At 34.5% G+C, this 18,336-nt stretch overlaps 1 protein-coding gene across 1 annotated transcript in view; it reads left to right on the top strand.

The window, feature by feature from the left end:
* Positions 1-18,336, top strand: part of LOC126814436 (protein prune homolog 2) — a 164,792-nt gene that overhangs the window by 138,358 nt on the left and 8,098 nt on the right. The window contains exons 13-16 of the mRNA XM_056099899.1: positions 3,803-3,905; positions 4,911-5,042; positions 7,223-7,309; positions 7,625-7,723. Of these exons, the coding sequence (XP_055955874.1) occupies positions 3,803-3,905; positions 4,911-5,042; positions 7,223-7,309; positions 7,625-7,723 (421 nt within the window). The remainder of the gene's footprint in view (positions 1-3,802; positions 3,906-4,910; positions 5,043-7,222; positions 7,310-7,624; positions 7,724-18,336) is intronic.

Here is an 18,336-nt window from a genome sequence, read left to right as displayed (position 1 = left end):
TTGTTTCACTTTGTTGAACCTTGTGAACGCTCTAATGCCAGAAGTTATCACCCGATCTTTTTGACATTTATATGCATGATGTAAATTAGTGAAATGAAGAAGCCTATTGAATTTCAGCAATTTACAATATTTACTTCTAGAGTTATGCCCTTGTTTCACTTTGTTAAACCTTGTTAATACTCGATTCATGAAAGTTATCATCCGATATATATATAAAATTTATATGCATCATTTAAATTTGTGAAACAGAGGTCTGTTGAATTTCAGCAATGACGATTGTGAAATTGTGAACCTTGTGAACGTTTGAATGACAAAGGTGATCATCTGATCTGTATAAAATTTATATGCATTATTTAAATTAGTAAAACGAAAAAGCCTGTCAAATTTCAACAATTTGTGTAGATTACTTCCAGAGTTGAGACCCTTGTTTCAGATTGTAGAACTTTGTAAACCCTCAAACGACAAAATTTATAATCTGATCTGTATGGAACTGTCATGTAAAGGCCCCCAATTACCTACAAAGGAATAAATATGCGACAACCCTTGTCGACCACTCGGACGATTTAGCTGCTGTGGGCGTATGTTTCGTTGCCTGGCAAGTGGCAACCTATCTTTTATAGCCGGCTATTCCTGACAATTGCAGTGTTTTAAGAAGGATTTGAAGCAAAATTATGATAAATTCAGTAGTTTGAATATGTTTTTAGTCTAAATATATCATTAAATCACCCAGTTTGTACCTGGGAATGTATCTTTAAAATATTGATTATCTATAGCTCAGGTTAACTGGTTTCTCATAATTAGGATTTCCCAGCTTTTAATGTCTGTAAGAGTTTCCGCAGTGTTGGTTTAATTGTAAATGGCTCCCTAATTGTATTTGATCGTTATTTTTGTTGCATATTCTGTATATATTTTCCTACCATTCAAATATCTGTGTCATTTGCTTGATAAAGACGAGAGTATCCTCCTCGAAACGTCTCTTAGTATGAATTAACTCAGTAATTGTGTATCCATAAAATTGTACCTTGTGTTAATGTTCAATTACTAAATGCCAATCAAAGAAGGATCGTGGATAGATTTTACGGTCATAAAACCTCACTAAAATTTTATTTACCGGTATGCATATCTTGGGCCACAAAAAAAAATATTCTGGTTCTCTGATGCTGGTTTTGGGGGGGTTTTATACGCCCACATTGAAATGTGGTCGTATATTGGCGTCGCCCCCAACCTTCCGTCGGTCCGGTGTCCACAATTGCTTGTGGACGCTCTAGAGGCTAAAGTTGAAATCCGATTGACTTTAAATTTATACACAGTGTTTAAACTTTAGCCTCTAGAGCATCACAAGATTTTTCAAAGTGATCAAGGGCCATAACTCTGGTAGTAATTATCGGAAATCGCTGAAAATCAACAGGATTCTTCGTCTCATGACCTTAAACACTGTGTATCAATTTAAAGTCAATCGGATGTTAACTTAAGTCTCTAGAGTGTCCACAAGATTTTCAAAGTGATTAAGGGCCATAACTGTGGCAATAATTATTGGAAATCGCTGAAAATCAATAGGCTTCTTCGTCTCATGATCTTAAACACTGTGTATGAATTTAAAGTCAATCGGATATTAACTTTGGCCTCAAGAGCATCCACAAGATTTTTTGAAGTGATGAAGGGCTATAACTCTGGCAATAATTATTGGAAATCGCTGAAAATCAATAGGCTTTTTCGTCTCATGACCTTAGACACTGTGTATAAATTTAAGGTCAATCAGATATTAACTTTGGCCTGTAGAGCATCCACAAGATTTTTTGAAGCACTCAAGGGCCTTAACTCTGTCAGTAATTACCGGAAATCGCTGAAAATCAATAGGCTTTTTAGTCTCAAGACCTTAAACTGTGTATAAATTTAAAGTCAGTTGGATTTTAACTTTAGCCTCTAGACTTTAAATTTATACGCAGTGTTTGAGGTCATGAGACGAAGAAGCCTGTTAATTTTCAATGATTTCCGATAATTACTGCCAAAATTATGGCTCTTGATCACTATGAAAAATCTTGTGACACTCTAGAGGCTCAAGTTATCATCCCATTGACTTCAAATTGATACACAAAGTTTAAGGTCTTGAGACGTTAGCATGGGGCAGAACTTTATAAAAACCAAACAAATTCTAATGATTTTCTGATAAGTAATCAATGAGTTGTTACTCTTAATCAGATTTTTATACGCCCACATTTTAATGTGGACGTATATTGTTGTCGCCCCTGTCCGTCCGGACGTCAGTCCGTCCACAATTGTTTGTGAACAGTCTACAGGTCACAATTTTTATCTGATTTCAATGAAACTTGAAATATAGGTTTATCACCCTAAGATCTCGGTTCCTTTCGATATTGGCATGTATCGGATTGTAACTTCATGGAATATGGCCCCTGACTGTACGAAAAATCACGTTTTTAGCTTGTGAACACTGTAGAGGTCACAATTTTTATCCGATTTGGTTTAAACTTGAAATGTATGCTTATAACCCAAAGATCTCGGTTCCTTTCGATATTCTTGCATATCAGAACGTATGTTCCTGAATTATGGCCCCTGATTGTACAAAAAATCGTGTTTTTAGCTTGTGGACCTATAGAGGTCATAATTTTTATCCGATTTAAAAAAACGTATTATTATATCACCGTTATACCCTAAGGACGGCTGGGTTCCAATTTCGTGAAAATCGGCTCAAAACTGACAGACAAAATGGCCGCTGTTCGTTCTCAAATAGCGTAAAAATATTGTATATCAAGGTTGTGGACCCTATAGAGGTCACAATTTTTATCCGATTTTGTTGAAACTTGAAATGTAAGTTTATAACCCAAAGATCTAAGTTCCTTTCGATATTTGCGCATATCGAATTGTAATTTTCTGAATTATTGCCCTTGAATGTAGGAAAAATCACTTTCTTTTTAGCTTGTTCTCTATCCATCTCTCGAAAATGTGGGCGTATCCTGCCTGGCAGCCACTGGTTGTATTATAAATGTTTCATTATCGAAAAAAGTAAAAATATGTGACAACTCTTGTTGACTGCCCGGACAATTTAGCTGCTCTCTGCATATGTTTCGTTGCCTGGCAACTATCTTTTTCTAAAAATAAAACGTGTCACGTTGCCCATTCTTAGAACCAGGATATTTTTTTTTGCATGGCCTTATGGTCATAGAACCTTATAAATAAGTTATTTCACATAGAGGTAAAATGGGTGTGCTAAGTATATTATGTTATTGAACCTTATAAAAAGAGTTATTTCACATAGAGGTAGAATGGGTGTGCTAAGTATATTATGTTATTGAACCTTATAAAAAGAGTTATTTCACATGTAAATTGGAATATATCTTACAGTTTAAAACATTGACACAGTATGAGTTAGATGGTAATGTTATGTATGATTTAGTTGCAGTATTTTTTAAATTGACCATCTAGTTTTACTATAAATAGCATCTTTGTGTACATTTGTTAATAATTAATATGCCACCTGGCGGACTCCCGCTCTAGGATTCCCTCTTCCGATATCACCTCAGTGGAAGCGGACATAAAATACAACTAACTACTACTACTACTACATTTGTTAATACTAAATTTGATGGAAGATATATGTATAGTAGAAAGCTAATGATCAAATGCAATATAAAGTAGTACAAATTTTAAGTTCCAGCTCCTTAACCTCACTTAATGACTTACATTAAACTTTGTAGCTGTATTCTTAATTATGTAGATGTATATATTTTTAAAAGGGTAATATATCAATATAGAGATGACTGAAATATCAATTTTATATTTATAGGTTATTATGGAGAAGGTTTAAATGCTATAATAGTTTTTTCTGGTTGTCATTTACCTGATAAAAGAAGAAAAGATTATCAATATGTCATGGATCATTTATTTATGTAAGTCCAAACTTCTCTAAAGATTATTCTTTGGAATGAAATTTTGTTTTGTTTTAAATCCTTATCTTGTTACTCTGGCCCTTGAAAAAATAACTAACCAACCGGTAGCTGTAAGTGGTGATGTGTTTCCAGCACAAGATAAGGTACACTTAATGCCTTCTCCAAACTTCTCATTTACCAGTATTTAGAAAACCTTACAAAGATAACAAATTTTGTTGTTCCTTTGTAAGTATAAGTTTTAATTAAAGTTCATTATTTATCAAAACTAACAATTATTGTGGTATTTTTGAAAGAAGATATTATATTACTTAAAATTAAGTACTTGGTGCCCATCAAATATATTGTGTTGCTGTCAAAATTGCAATTTAAATTTCCAGCTAATGGCAAGTAATTATAATTAAAACATTTCTCGATATCGTAATATTTGTAACATGCCAGTTTTCCAGTGTTAGAATTTACTTCTTACAAACAGTACTGGTATCATGTCATCTCATTTGCTCACCGGAGCCATGGTGGCTCGGTAGGTAAGGCACTGGCTGGCTAGCCTGGAGGTCGGGTGTTCGATCCCTGCATTGGGAGAGAAAGTTCATCCCGATTTTTCGACGTGGTTTCCCCTTGTCAGCGACGGAGGACCTGACAAGGACAGCTGTCTAGTCCTTCAGATGAGACGAAAAACCGAGGTCCCGTGTAAACATTGGAATGCACGTAAAAGATCCCTTGGCAGTTGGAATTCGATATAAGAGTAGGCGATAATGCCGCTGCCCGGGCAAAATTTCCCTCATAGCATACTGTATGGCGTATGCCCGTCTTCATTAGCCCAGTATATGAGCAGAACAGTAGGACGTTAAACCCCATTTCATTTCGTTTCATTTCATTTGCTCACCTTGAAATATTACAAGTAAGGTATAAATTTGTTTTCTGTCAAGTGTTTTTCCAAATTAAATATGGGAAACAATCTGTCTGTTTAGGACATGGTTCATTATGGTGAATGTGTATAATTTGTAGATATGTTGTATACACCCTAGAGGAATTGGTGGCAGAAGATTATATGATAGTTTATTTTCATGGTGCAACTCCTAAAAAACAATCTCCTAGTTTTGGTTGGTTAAAGAAATGTTATCAGATGATTGACAGAAGGTAAGTAATACAATTTTAAGATAATTTAAGGATGAATCAAAAAGGTGTAAACAACTGTGATACTGATGACATATTATGGCAGTCAGAGAAGAGTCTGTATTTCTTTTGTATGCAAAAATTAATTTTCAAATGTCTGAAATATATGGACAGTCACTAGTGTTGGGGCAGAGTAGATTCTAAAATGGATCTTATTGTCACACCTATGATTGAACTATACAGATTACTAGGATTTTTGTATCTAATGGCAACTAGGCTCAACTTGAGGGGACGATCTGAATGATGCTTTTTTATACACCCTCATTTTCATGTGGATGTATATTGTCGTCGTCCTTGTCTGTCTAGACGTCCATCTGCCTGTCCACAATCTTATTTGATTTTGACGAAATTTGAAATATAGGCTTATCTCCAAAAGATTTCGGATCCTTTCGATATTGACATATATTGGATCAAAACTTCATGGATTATGGCCCTTGATTGTACGTAAAAATCAGGTTTTTAACTTGTGTACTCTCTAGAGGTCATAATTTTTGTTTGATAAAGATGAGACTTGAAGTGTATGTTTATAACCCCAAAATCTTGGTTCCTTTCAATATTTGCGCATATCAGATCGTAACTTCCTGAATTATGGCCCCTGATTTTACATAAATAGCATTTTTTAGCTTGTTGATTCTCTAGAGGTCACAATTTTTGTTCCCCGCCTTTTGAAGAAAGCAGGGGAGTATTAAAATGGGTTCGTCTGTCAGTCCGTCACACTTTTTGGGACTGAGCTAGAATGTTCAAACTTGGTGTAGGTGTTTATTAGGTCAATGCCTTGATGGAGTTTGAAAATGAGCATTTTCTGCTTAGAATAAGCAGAGATAAGCAATTTGATTGGTTGATGCTTTGGGACATGATAACTTTAGTTCTAATTAAATGAGAGTGATGAAACTTGGTGTATAGTTCCATTACATCAATACCTTGACTAAGTTCGATAATAAGCATTTTCTGCTTAGGGTAAGCAGATCGATAAGCAATTTGATTGGTCGCGACTTTAGAACACTCTCCTTTTAGTTGAGGTAGAATGTTCAAACTTGGTGTAGGCGTTCATTAGGCGAATGCCTTGATGGAGTTCGATGATAAATATTGTCTGCTTACGGTAAGCACTAAGCAGAGATAAGCAATCTGATTGGTTGATGCTTTAGCACCAATAAGTTTGGTTTTAATTAAGTGAGAGTGATGAAACTCCGAGTATAGATTCATTATATCATTACCTTGACTAAGTTTGATGATGAGAATTTTCTGCTTAGGCTAAAGATTGATAAGCAATTTAATTGGTCAAGATTTTGGAACCTTTAATTGAGGTAGAATGTTTAAACTTGATGTAGATGTTCATTGGGTGAATGTCTTGACTGAGTTCACTGATTAACATTTCGAGCTAAAGGTAAACAGAACTAAGCAATTTTATTGGTTGATGCTTTGGGACCAGATAACTTTGATTCTATCTGATTGAGAGTGATGAAACTTGGTGTATAGTTGATAATCAGTTTGATTGCTTGATACTTATGAAAAAAATAAATGTGCGATTAATTAATGTGTCATCTATTTATTTTGGGATTTCGGCGGGTTACATCAGCCTGACTGTTGGCTTGTTGCACTTTGTGAACACTCTAACCTCTAAAGTTATCTGCCGATCTGTATGAAATTTATATGTGCCATTAAGAACAATCCTATTGAATTTCAGCAATTTCTGTTTATTATGTCTAGAATTATGACTCATTTCACTTTATTGAACCTTGTGAATGCTCTAACGCCGAAAGTTATCATCCGATCTTTGTGAAATTTATATGCATTATTTAAATTATTTAAATTAGTGAAACGAAAAAGCCTGTTAAATTTCAATAATTTCTGTAGACTACTTCCAGAGTTGAGGCCCTTGTTTCAGTTTGTAGAACCCTCAAATGACAAAAATTATAATCTGATCTATATGGAACTGTCTGGTAAAGGCCCCCAATTACCTACAAAGGAATAAATATGCGACAACCCTTGTCGACCGCTCGAACGAATTAGCTGCTGTGGGCGTATTTTCGTTGCCTGGCAACCTATCTTTATATTATAAAAAAAAAACGTAAAATACCCCTACAGACGTACAATAAAACGTTATAGGTAAATAGTTTGGATAAATTAAAGCCAATTATTTGCAGATTAAAGAAGAATCTGAAGGCGTTATTATTGGTTCACCCAACATTGTGGTTAAGAACAGTTGTTATTATGACAAAGCCATTTATCAGGTAATGTAATTATTAAACTCATCAATATACCCATTTACAACTTCCAAAATTTGAGCCTGATTAGTACAGACCAAGTAACATATCAAGCAGAGTATTTCAGATTGCAGAGAGCTAGTGGGTATACATATTTTTGGATGAATGTAATATAGGGCCAATGCATGTAAATCTTGATGATAGTTAATCTAGCCCAGGGTGTGAGTCATGCATGATGCAAGCTTACTTGTTTTCAATTCTGAAAATATTTTTTCTACCTAAGATTGACCTAAATATCTTTTTAACTAAGATTTACTATTATTAAAAACTTAATATTTACAGTTCCAAATTTAGTTCCAAATTAAGATTTGTAAAGACCCTGCAGGACTTGGGAGCAATAATACCAATGGAGAATTTAAATGTTCCTGATGCAGTCAAAATGTAAGATTACCTTAATATAAATCAGATTTTGAAAGTACAAGAATTGTAATTAGTTTTATGAAGTGCTTAAAACAGTAAATTACTTTATAATAATTTGAAAACTGATAAATAATTACACGTTGGGCATCAATTTTTAATGAAATCAAATAGCACAGCAATTCAAACATGCTTAAAGAATTGTAGAATGACTTGCACTTCATCTTGTATTATACATATACATGTAGAAGTATTTGTCATGATGCTTAGAGCTTTAGAGTTAATCTTTAATCAGATTAGAGGAAATATCTGAAGTGTCATGAATAGTTATCATTATTAAAACTAAAACAGTCCTTTTAGTAAACATTGAATGCTTATAAATTAAATGTTGGTATAAGTTCTATATTTCCACCTTTTAACCTCAACAGTTATGACGAAAAAATCTACCAGTCCCTCTCTACTCCCTCTACCCCTTCTACACCCAGCTGAAAGAAAGGTAATAAGTGTATGTATAATGATAGTTTGAATGGACAATGGTTTACGTGTTGCATGGGTTATGGTTTATATGTAGTTTATTAGATAGATTCTGATGCCTCCTCCAATCAGGGTTACTAATACACCCACATCTTAATCAATGTTATGCATCTCTTCACTAGAGAGAGATGGAAATGTGGTTAGTCGTTCACTAAACATGATATATTAGATCATTTGAAGGGTAACATAAAGGTACAATTTTATATCAGTAATTCATGGACACACAATTATCTATAGCTTCCCAACTCCTTGTCACTTACAAAGGATCAAACCAGATACTTTGCTACAATGACAGACCTTGCCATCTATAGTTCACACTTCTAGACTACTTGTTCATATATTTACTGTTTCACTTTGTTATAAAAAAAAAGCATCGTTTGTGGATATTTTTAAAGTTGCATTGTTCTTTCTGAGTGATGCAATGTCAAATATTAACAAGAGGATTGAGGAGAACATCTGGGTCTTTCTTATAAACGAGGTTTGTATTCAGCTTAGTGGAATCATTTATTACTCTTACACTATTATATTATAGGGAGGGTTAGAAATGTAGACATTGGATTATAAAATACTTGACTAATAATGATTGTTTAAAACAATTTATGTGGACGTTGTATTTCAAAAGAATTCCAATTTTCACTGGATCTCTGAAAAAGGAGTCAGGATAAGTACCGGCCGGATATGCAAATCAAATGACAACATGCACAGATATGGCTTATTTACCCTGTTTGAAATTTTTAGCTTGAGATATTGTTATGGTCCCCCGCCTTTCAAAGAAAGCAGGGGACTATTAAAATGGGTTCGTCCGTCCGTCCAACCATCCATCTTGTCTGTCTGTCCTTCCGTCCATCCGTCCGTCTGTCTGTCTGTCCATCCGTCTGTCCATCCGTCTGTCTGTCACACTTTTTGGGACACAATAACTTTCCTTCTAATTGAGTTAGAATGTTTAAACTTGGTGTAAGTGTTTTTTTAGTTTAGTGCCTTGATGGAGTTTAAAGATGATCATTTCTGCTTAGGGTAAGCAGAGATAAGCAATTTGATTGGTTGAGGCTTTGGGACACAATAATTTTAGGTCTAATTAAGTGAGAGTGATGAAACTTGGTGTATAGTTTCATCACATCAATACTAAGTTTGATTAGGAGAACATTTTCGGCTCGGGGTAAGCAAAGCAATAAACAATTTAATTGGTCAAGACTTTGGAGCTCGACAACTTTGATTCTAATTGAGTGATAGTGGTGAGACTTTGTTTATAGTTTTATTACATCAATACCTTAACAAGGTTCGATGGTGAGCATTTTCTGCTTAGGCAAAGTAGAGACTTCAATCTGATTGGTCGAGACTAGAACACAATAACTCTCTGTCTAATTGAGGTAGAATGTTCAAAATTGGTGTAGGTGTCGATTACGTGAATGCCTTGACTAGTTCATTCATGCATATTTTCCACTAAGGCTAAGCAGAGATGAGCAATCTGATTGCTAAAGACTTTGGGACAAGATAAATGAAATGAAATGGGGTTTAACGACCTACTGTTCTGCTCCTATACTGGGCTAATGAAGATGGGCATACGCCATACAGTGTGCTATGAGGGAAATTTTGCCCGGGCAGCAGCACCATCGCCTACTCTTATATCGAATTCCAAATGCCAATGGATCTTTTACGTGCATTCCAATGTATACACGGGACCTCGGTTTTTCGTCTCATCCAAAGGACTAGACAGCTGTCCTTGTCAGGCCCTCCGTTTTTCACCACTGACAAAGGGAAACCACGTCGGAAAATCCAGATAACCTTCTCGGACAATGCAGGCATCGAACACTCGACCTCCAGGCTAGCGTCTTAACCACCTAGCCACCGTGGCTCCCTTGGGACAAGATAACTTTGGTTCTGATTGGGTGAGAGGGATGAATTATGAAACTCTTGAGTATAGATTCGTTATATCAATACATTGACTAAGTTCGATGATGTGTATTTTCTGTTTAGTCAAAGTAGGGATAAGCATTTGATTGGTCAAGACTTTGGAACATAACAATTCTGCTTTTAATTGAGGTATAAATGTTCATTAGGCGAATGTCTTGACTGAGTTCAATGATTAATATTTTCCATTAAAGCTAAGCAGATGCTTTGGGACAAGATAATTTTGATTCTAACTGATGGAGACTAATGAAACTTAGTGTATAGTTTCACTCACTACCAGGTACTTCAAAACCTGAGTTTTGATAGTGAACATTTTATGCTTAGACTAACTAAGCATAGATAATCAGTTTGATTACTTGAAACTTTTGAAAAAGATAAATGTGCAATTAATTAATAATTTGATTTCTGCGGGGGACATCAGCCTCACTGTTGGCTTGTTATAAACAGGTTCATCTAGGCCAGTGATGGGATTTCAAAATATTTCTTGCTGGACATTTTACCGAAAATAAAGGAGCTTATTGTAATTTAAGCAGACAAATTCATACCACAATTAAAAATCATATGTTATCAAAGTATTCAAATTCCGTACGTAATAGAAATAGATTTACCTCGCTATTTTTCATATTTAATTCCCGTTTGGTATTCAAATTTATGTCAGTAATATTCCTACAAAATTACTCATAGCACATAGTTTCATAGTAAGCACTGCCTCCTATGTTAAGCAATTTTCGTGCGGCAATCGAGATCGCAGGAAAGTGCCTCTGTGGATGTTAATTTCTATATGGAGTCTTGAAGGATGTAAAAGACTGTCCATTTATTTAGGGTGTTATATACTCTTTTGATATGTGACACCTATAACTAGTTTATACATGCTGTTGAGTGATGCATGCTGTGATTAAAATGTCCGACAATGGAGAATCACGAGGTAAACACGTAGATTAAAATTATAACCACTCTTATTGGATTGATGAATAGTCCGACAAAGGGGAAGCAGTGACTTGTGTTTAAGATTAGATTGATGAATTCTCCAATAAAGGATTAAGTCAGTCAATCATGGCAGATTAAGTAGTTAATCAAGGTAGGTATATAGACCGTATAAATATGTTGATCACTTAATTACCTAATCAATCCAGCCTATTATCATCGATAATCGGGTTCAGTGGTAGTTATACACTCAGTACACTATATTAATTTTACAATTTTGAATATTCTTTACCATATCTTGATGTCCGATTGGGCGTATTCCTGGTTGGACAATTTCGGTCCTTTGGAAAATAGTGTTGGACATGTTCGGAATATACGGGTGAAATCCCATCACTGATCTAGGCACAAAGTAATTGCTAATCATGACCAAGTTCATCTCTAACAGTCGTTAGTATTCCTTTAAAAATGTATCACAGAGTTTCAGATATTTCATTGGGACTACAAGTTAGTACAAGAAGAAATTCTGTTTTATGTGGAAACTTGGTGTATGCATCTTCAACTGTATGTTGTAATCTTGGAAAATGTTCATTTCTAAACCTTCCTAGTTAACAGTAATTTGCTTACTAGTTTCATACACTTCTAAATTTAGTTCCTTTATTTCTTTCACTTTAATAAGATTATGTGGTAATGAATTAACAAAATACATGTATATATGGCATCAAAATACCTTGTGACATCATTATATGCACAGGTTTTACCAATTCCGTAAAATCATATGTAGAATTTTCATATATTGCAAAAACAAACATTCCTTTTTAATTAGATATGTAACCAACAGTTATCAGGCAATATATGCCTACATTTTGCAAGAGATGGACAGAGAACAAGCTAAAAAAATACATGAGGACGTATATTGTCGTTGCCCCGCCCCTGTCCATCCACAATTGTTTGCAGACACTCTAAAGGTCGCAATTCTTATCCGATTTTGACGAAACTTGAAATGAAAAATCATCTGATGTTGATGAAACTTGAAATGCATGTTTATATCCCAAAAATCTTGGTTCCTTTCGATATTTGTGTATATCGGATCGTAACTTCCTGAATTATGAACCCAGATTTTTGAAAAATCACGTTTTTAGCTTGTGAACCCTCTAGAAGTCACAATTTGTATTCAATTTTAAAAACTATTTAATTATATCACTGTTACACTTCAATGAAGGTTGAGTTCGGATTTCATAAAAATCCGACCGAAACTGCCGGACAAAATGTTTGCTCCTTGTACGCAAATGGTCTAAAAGTATGTAATACTAAGGTTGTGGACCCTCTAGAAGACACAATTTTTATTTGATTTTGATGAAACATGACATATATGTTTATAACCCAAAGATCAGGGTTGCTTTCGATATTCACATATATCGGATCATAACTTCCTGGATTATGGCCCCTAATTGTACAAAAAATCACGTTTTTTAGATTGTGGAATCTCTTGAGGTCACAATTTTTATCTGTTCTAAAATATATCACCGAAACTTCCCGACAAAATGGCTGCTATTTGTAAGCAAATAGTGTAAAAGTATGTTATACCAAGGTTGTGGACCTTCTTAAAGTCACAATTTTTATCAGATCTTGATGAAACTTAAAATATATGTTTATATCCAAAAGATCTTGGGTCCTTTCAATATTCATGCATATCAGCCTGTAACTTCCTGGATTATGGTCCCTGATTGTACCAAAAGTCACATTTTTTTATATTTAGTTTGTTCTCTATCCATCTCTTGCAAAATGTGGATGTATCTTGCCAGCCAACCACTGGTTAACTTGTTTATCACCTTTCAACCCACTATTTTTATTTTTTATGAGTAATGTAGTCTGTAGTCTAGAACTAACTTTAGATTATCATTTATTAGTATCTTAACTATTAATACACACAACTCAACCATGTATAGGTCATTACAAAATGTAGTAATTAACTGTGTATATAAAATAAGAGGGGTGGCTGAAAAGTTCTAAGCGTATCTCTGAAAGACCTGTACAAAGTCAATGGTTTCCATTTATTTTTCTACATAGTCTCCTTTGAGGTGTATTTTCTTCATCCACCTATAAAAAGTCTTTCACAGCTGGCATGACATCATCATTACTAGGAAAATGACGATTGGCTAGTTTCTTTTTCAATTTTTGAAAAGGGTCTCATCCATGGTTACAAATCTGGGCAAAAAATTATCAGGATCTGTTTCAAAACAGCGCAAATTGTCATGGGACATCAGGAATCAGACACGTTTCTGATCCTCAGTCAGGAGCTTTGGCACCCATCTTGCAGAGACTTTGGTCATTCCAACCTTATTGGCGATAATTTGCTCAACCCTCTCATGAGAGATGCCCACAACACTGGCAATATGTCATGTGGTCAATAGTCGATTAGCCGTCACCATGTCATTCACCCGGTAATTTTTTCTTGAATGATTGCTGTTGATGGCCTTTCGGGACACAGGTTATCGTCAAGGCTCTCTTTGCCACGCTTAAATTCTACAGCCTACTTCTTTATTGTGGAAAAGGAAGGGGCATCATTCCCTAAAGTGGAGACCATGTCAGCATGTATCTGGGTTGGGGTTAGTCTTTTCAGTTGCAGGTCTATCGCCAGTTTTGTCCATTTCTGGTGATTTCAGTAGGTAGGTTCACAAGATGGTCTGGTACGAAGATAATAATAACACTACAGTTGCAGTTCTTATGTATATGATTCATTCAATGATTGTACTTGTTGGTGGCAAAAGTTTGTTTCACCCCAATTGTTCTATCCTTTTCAGGCTTAGAACTTTTCAGCCAGCCGTCGTATCATTAAATATTGTGCTAATTTACTTTTCGAGGTTTAAACATTGACTGAAATGCTTGGTTGTGTTTATTTAAGCTCTTTACACACTGGAACAATACTTCTAAGAGATAGTTTCGTCTGTAGTATACTATGTTTATTAGCTTTTCAAGATGAACAATTTTTTTTAATAGCATTATAAAATTATATAGCTTAATCCATATAATCCGCTTTGATTCTTTTATTCCAAACACTGGTTGTGTGAGAAAAGAGTAGACATTTGACTTTCTGGGCTTTTTGTTTCTTTTGTGTAAAAGACTTTTTAATGGTTACCTTTATTTTAAGAGTTTTATTTCTCTTCTTGTATTAGTATAACTTTTTATACGCCCACATTTCCATGTGGACGTATATTGTCGTCGCTCCTGTCCGTCCGTCCACAATTGTTTGTGAACACTCTACAGGTCACAATTTTTATCCGATTTCAATGAAACTTGAAATATAGGTTTATCACCCAAAGATCTCGGTTGCTTTCAATATTGACATGTATCGGACTGTAACTTCATGGATTATGGCCCCTGATTGTACGAAAAATCACGTTTTTAGCTTGTGAACACTGTAGAGGTCACAATTTTTATCCGATTTGGTTTAAACTTGAAATATATGTTTATAATCCACAGATCTCGGTTCCTTTCGATATTCGTGCATATCGGACCATAACTTCCTGAATTATGGGCCATGATTGTACGAAAAATCACGTTTTTAGCTTGTGGACCACATAAAGGTCACATTTTTATCCGATTCAAAAAAACGTGTGAATATATCACCGTTACACCCTAAGAATGGTTGAGTTTGAATTTCGTAAAAATCGGACCGAAACTTGACGGACAAAATGGACGCCCCTCGTTCGCAAATAGTGTCAAAATATTGCCTATCAGGGTTGTGGATCCTCTGGAGGTCACAATTTTCATCTGATTTTGATGAAACTTGAAATGCACGTTTATAACCCCAATATCTTTCGATTATCGCACATATCGGACCATAACTTCCTGAATTATGGCCCCTGATAGTACGAAAAATCACGTTTTTAGCTTGTGAACCCCATAGAGGTCACAATATTTATCCGTTTTACAAAACCGTTTGAATATATCACCGTTACACCCTAAGGATGGTTGAGTTCGAATTTCGTAAAAATCGGACCAAAACTGACGGACAAATGGCCACCCATCGTTCGCAGATAGTGTCAAAATATTGTGTATCAGGGTTGTGGATCCCCTGGAGGTTACAATTTTCATCTGATTTTAATGAAATTTGAAATGCATATTTATAACCCAAATATCTTGGTTCCTTTCTATTTTCGTGCATATCGAATCGTAAATTCCTGAATTATGGCCCCTGAGTACAAAAAGTCTCGTTTTTAGCTTGTGGTTCCTCTAGAGGTCACAATTATTATTCGATTTAATAAAAACGTTCGAATATATAACCTTTACACCGTAACTTCCTGGATTATGACTCCTGATTGTTCAAAAAATCACATTTTTAGCATACAAATTCTCTAGAGGTCACAATTATTTTTTTTTCCAATTTTAAAAACCGTTTAAATATATCACCATTCCACCATAATGAAGGTTGAATTCGAATTTTGGAAAAATCGAAATGAAACTGCCGGACTTTGTACGCAAATTGTGTAGAAGTATGCTATTATGAAGGTTGTGGACTCTCTAGAGGTCAAAATTTTTATCCGATTTTGATGAAACTTAAAACATACCTTTATATCCCAAAGATCTCAGTCCCTTTTGATATTTGGGCATTTTAGACCATAACTTTCTGGATTATTGCCCCTGATTGTACAAAAAATCCTGTTTTGTTTTGAGCTTCTTCTCTATCCATCTCTTGCAAAATGTGGGCGTATCCTGCCTGGCAGCCGCTGGTTTTTAATGGTTTTATTTTCTGGTAATTTGTAATAGTATTACTTTTATTTATAATCTTATCTTAAAAAAAATTTTTTAATAGAACAATATGTATTTTATTCGCGCTGTATATAGTATTTTATGAATTAATACTTGATAGCACATCTATTGCATATAAAGTAATCATGGTACAAAAGCTCTGTCTACCTGTACTTGTGTTTAAGGGACATTATACTAGTGTATATTTCTTTATTTGCTAAATTCGAGCTTGGTGAAGTTAATTGGTTCTGTAGTTGCTGAGAAACACGCATTTATACAAAGTTGACTCATCATTATCCAAAACTATTTGAAAGTGTAAGGCATATGAATTCCCAAGTGAACCCAGCTAACATTAATCTTGTGTAGGTCACAATGTGTATGAAGACAGCAAGTCTGATTGGTCAAAAAGTAGTTTAAATGATTATAACAGCCCTTTAAATTTCATAGGGCGAGTTACTGCAAATTAATATTTCCTTGGCACTAGATTGTCTTTGACTTTATTACAGCAAATCATCTTGAAATTTTTCTTGTATGTCATTTACAATGAAATTCATCCATTGGCATATTGAAGCACACACCTGAAAGCAGAATCAATGAGTGTATTTGAAATACAATAAGTACATTTTATTTCAAAGCTGGTCTGACAATAGCTGCTATGACCATTCTGGCACTATCAGATGGGTCAGATTCCAGGATTTTCAATTAGTGAATAAATAAATTACTGGGTCGTTTAAGCCCACATGGAAATGTGGGCATATATTGTCAGTCCGTTGTCCCGTCGTCCACAATTTCTTGTGAACGCGCTAAAGCCAAACGTTATCATCCGATTGTTTTAAAATTGATATATATTGTTTACATTAGTGAGAGGAAGAAGCCTATTAAATTTCAATAATTTCCGTTTATTATGTCTTAAGAGTTATGGCTTTGTTTCACTTTGTTGAACCATGTGAACCAAAACTTATCATCCGATCTTTGTAAAATTTATATGCATTATTTGAATTAGTGAAACGAAGAAGCCTATTGAATTTCAGCAATTTCCGTTTATTAAATTTCAATAATTTCCGTTTATTATGTCTTTGTTGAACCATGTGAACGCTCTAACACCAAAAATTATCATCCGATCTTTGTGAAATTTATATGCATTATTTGAATTAGTGAAATGAAGAATCCTATTTAATTTCAGCAATTTCCGTTTATTACTTCTAGAGTTATGGCCCTTGTTTCACTTTATTGAATCCTGTGAATGCTCTAACGCCAAAACTTATCATCCGATCTTTGTGGAATTTATATGCATTATTTTTAAAAATTAGTGAAACGAAGAAGCCTATTCGATTTAAGCAATTTCCGTTAATTATGTCTAGAGTTATGACCCTTGTTTCACCTTGTGAACGCTCTAACATCAAAACATATCTGCCGATCTGTATGAAATTTATATGCATCAATTAAATTAGTAAAAAGAAGAATCTTATTGGATTTCAGCAATTTCCGTTAATTACTTCTAGAGTTATGGCCCTTGTTTCACCTTGTGAACGCTCAAAACATATCTGCTGATCTGTATGAAATTTATATGCATCATTTAAATTAGTAAAAAGAAGAATCCTATTGAATTTCAGCGATTTCCATTTATTACTTCTAAAGTTATGGCCCTTGTTGAATCTTGTGAATGCTCTAACATCTAAAATTAACTGCCGATCTGTATGAAATTTATATGCATCAATTAAATTAGTAAAAAGAAGAATCCTATTGAATTTTAGCAATTTAAGTTTATTACGTCTAGAGTTATGGCCCTTGTTTCACTTAAAGTTAAACCTTGTGAACGCTCTAACCCCAAAAGTTATCATCCGATCTGTATGAAATTGATATGCATCATTTAGATTAGTGAAACCCACGAAACCTATTGAATTTCAGCCATTTACAATGATTACTTCTAGGGTTATGGCCCTTGTTTCACTTTGTTCAACCTTGTTAATGCCCGATTGATGAAAGTTATCATCCGATATGTATGAAATTTATATTCATCATTTAAATTTCTGAAATGGAGGACTATTGAATTTCAGCAATTCCCGTCAATTATGGCCCTTGTTTTACTTTGTGAACCTTGTGAACTTTCGAATGACAAAAGTTATCATCTGATCTGTATGAAATTTATATGCATTATTTAAATTAGTAAACAAAAAAGCCTGTAAAATTTCAAAATTTTCTGTAAATTACCTCCAGAGTTCAGGCCCTTGTTTCAGTTTGTAGAACCTTGGGAATCCTCAAACAACAAGAATTATAATCTGATCTGTATGAAACTGTCTTGTAAATGCACCCAATTACCTACAAAAGAATAAATATGCGACAAACCTTGTCGACCACTCAGACAATTTAGCTGCTGTGGGCATATGTTTTGTTGCCTGGCAACCTATCTTTAACTGATGGTGACAATCTAAAAGATAGAACATTTGATAGGTCTGTGGCAGAAAAAGGCTGATTTTTAAATATAGCATTGGCATTTCTGATGGTTTTAAGAGGTAAAAATC

Source organism: Patella vulgata, chromosome 3 (assembly GCF_932274485.2).
Source record: "Patella vulgata chromosome 3, xgPatVulg1.2, whole genome shotgun sequence".
Lineage (NCBI taxonomy): Eukaryota > Metazoa > Mollusca > Gastropoda > Patellidae > Patella > Patella vulgata.
Note: the sequence above shows the minus strand (reverse complement) of the source record. Positions and strands in the feature narration are given on the sequence as shown.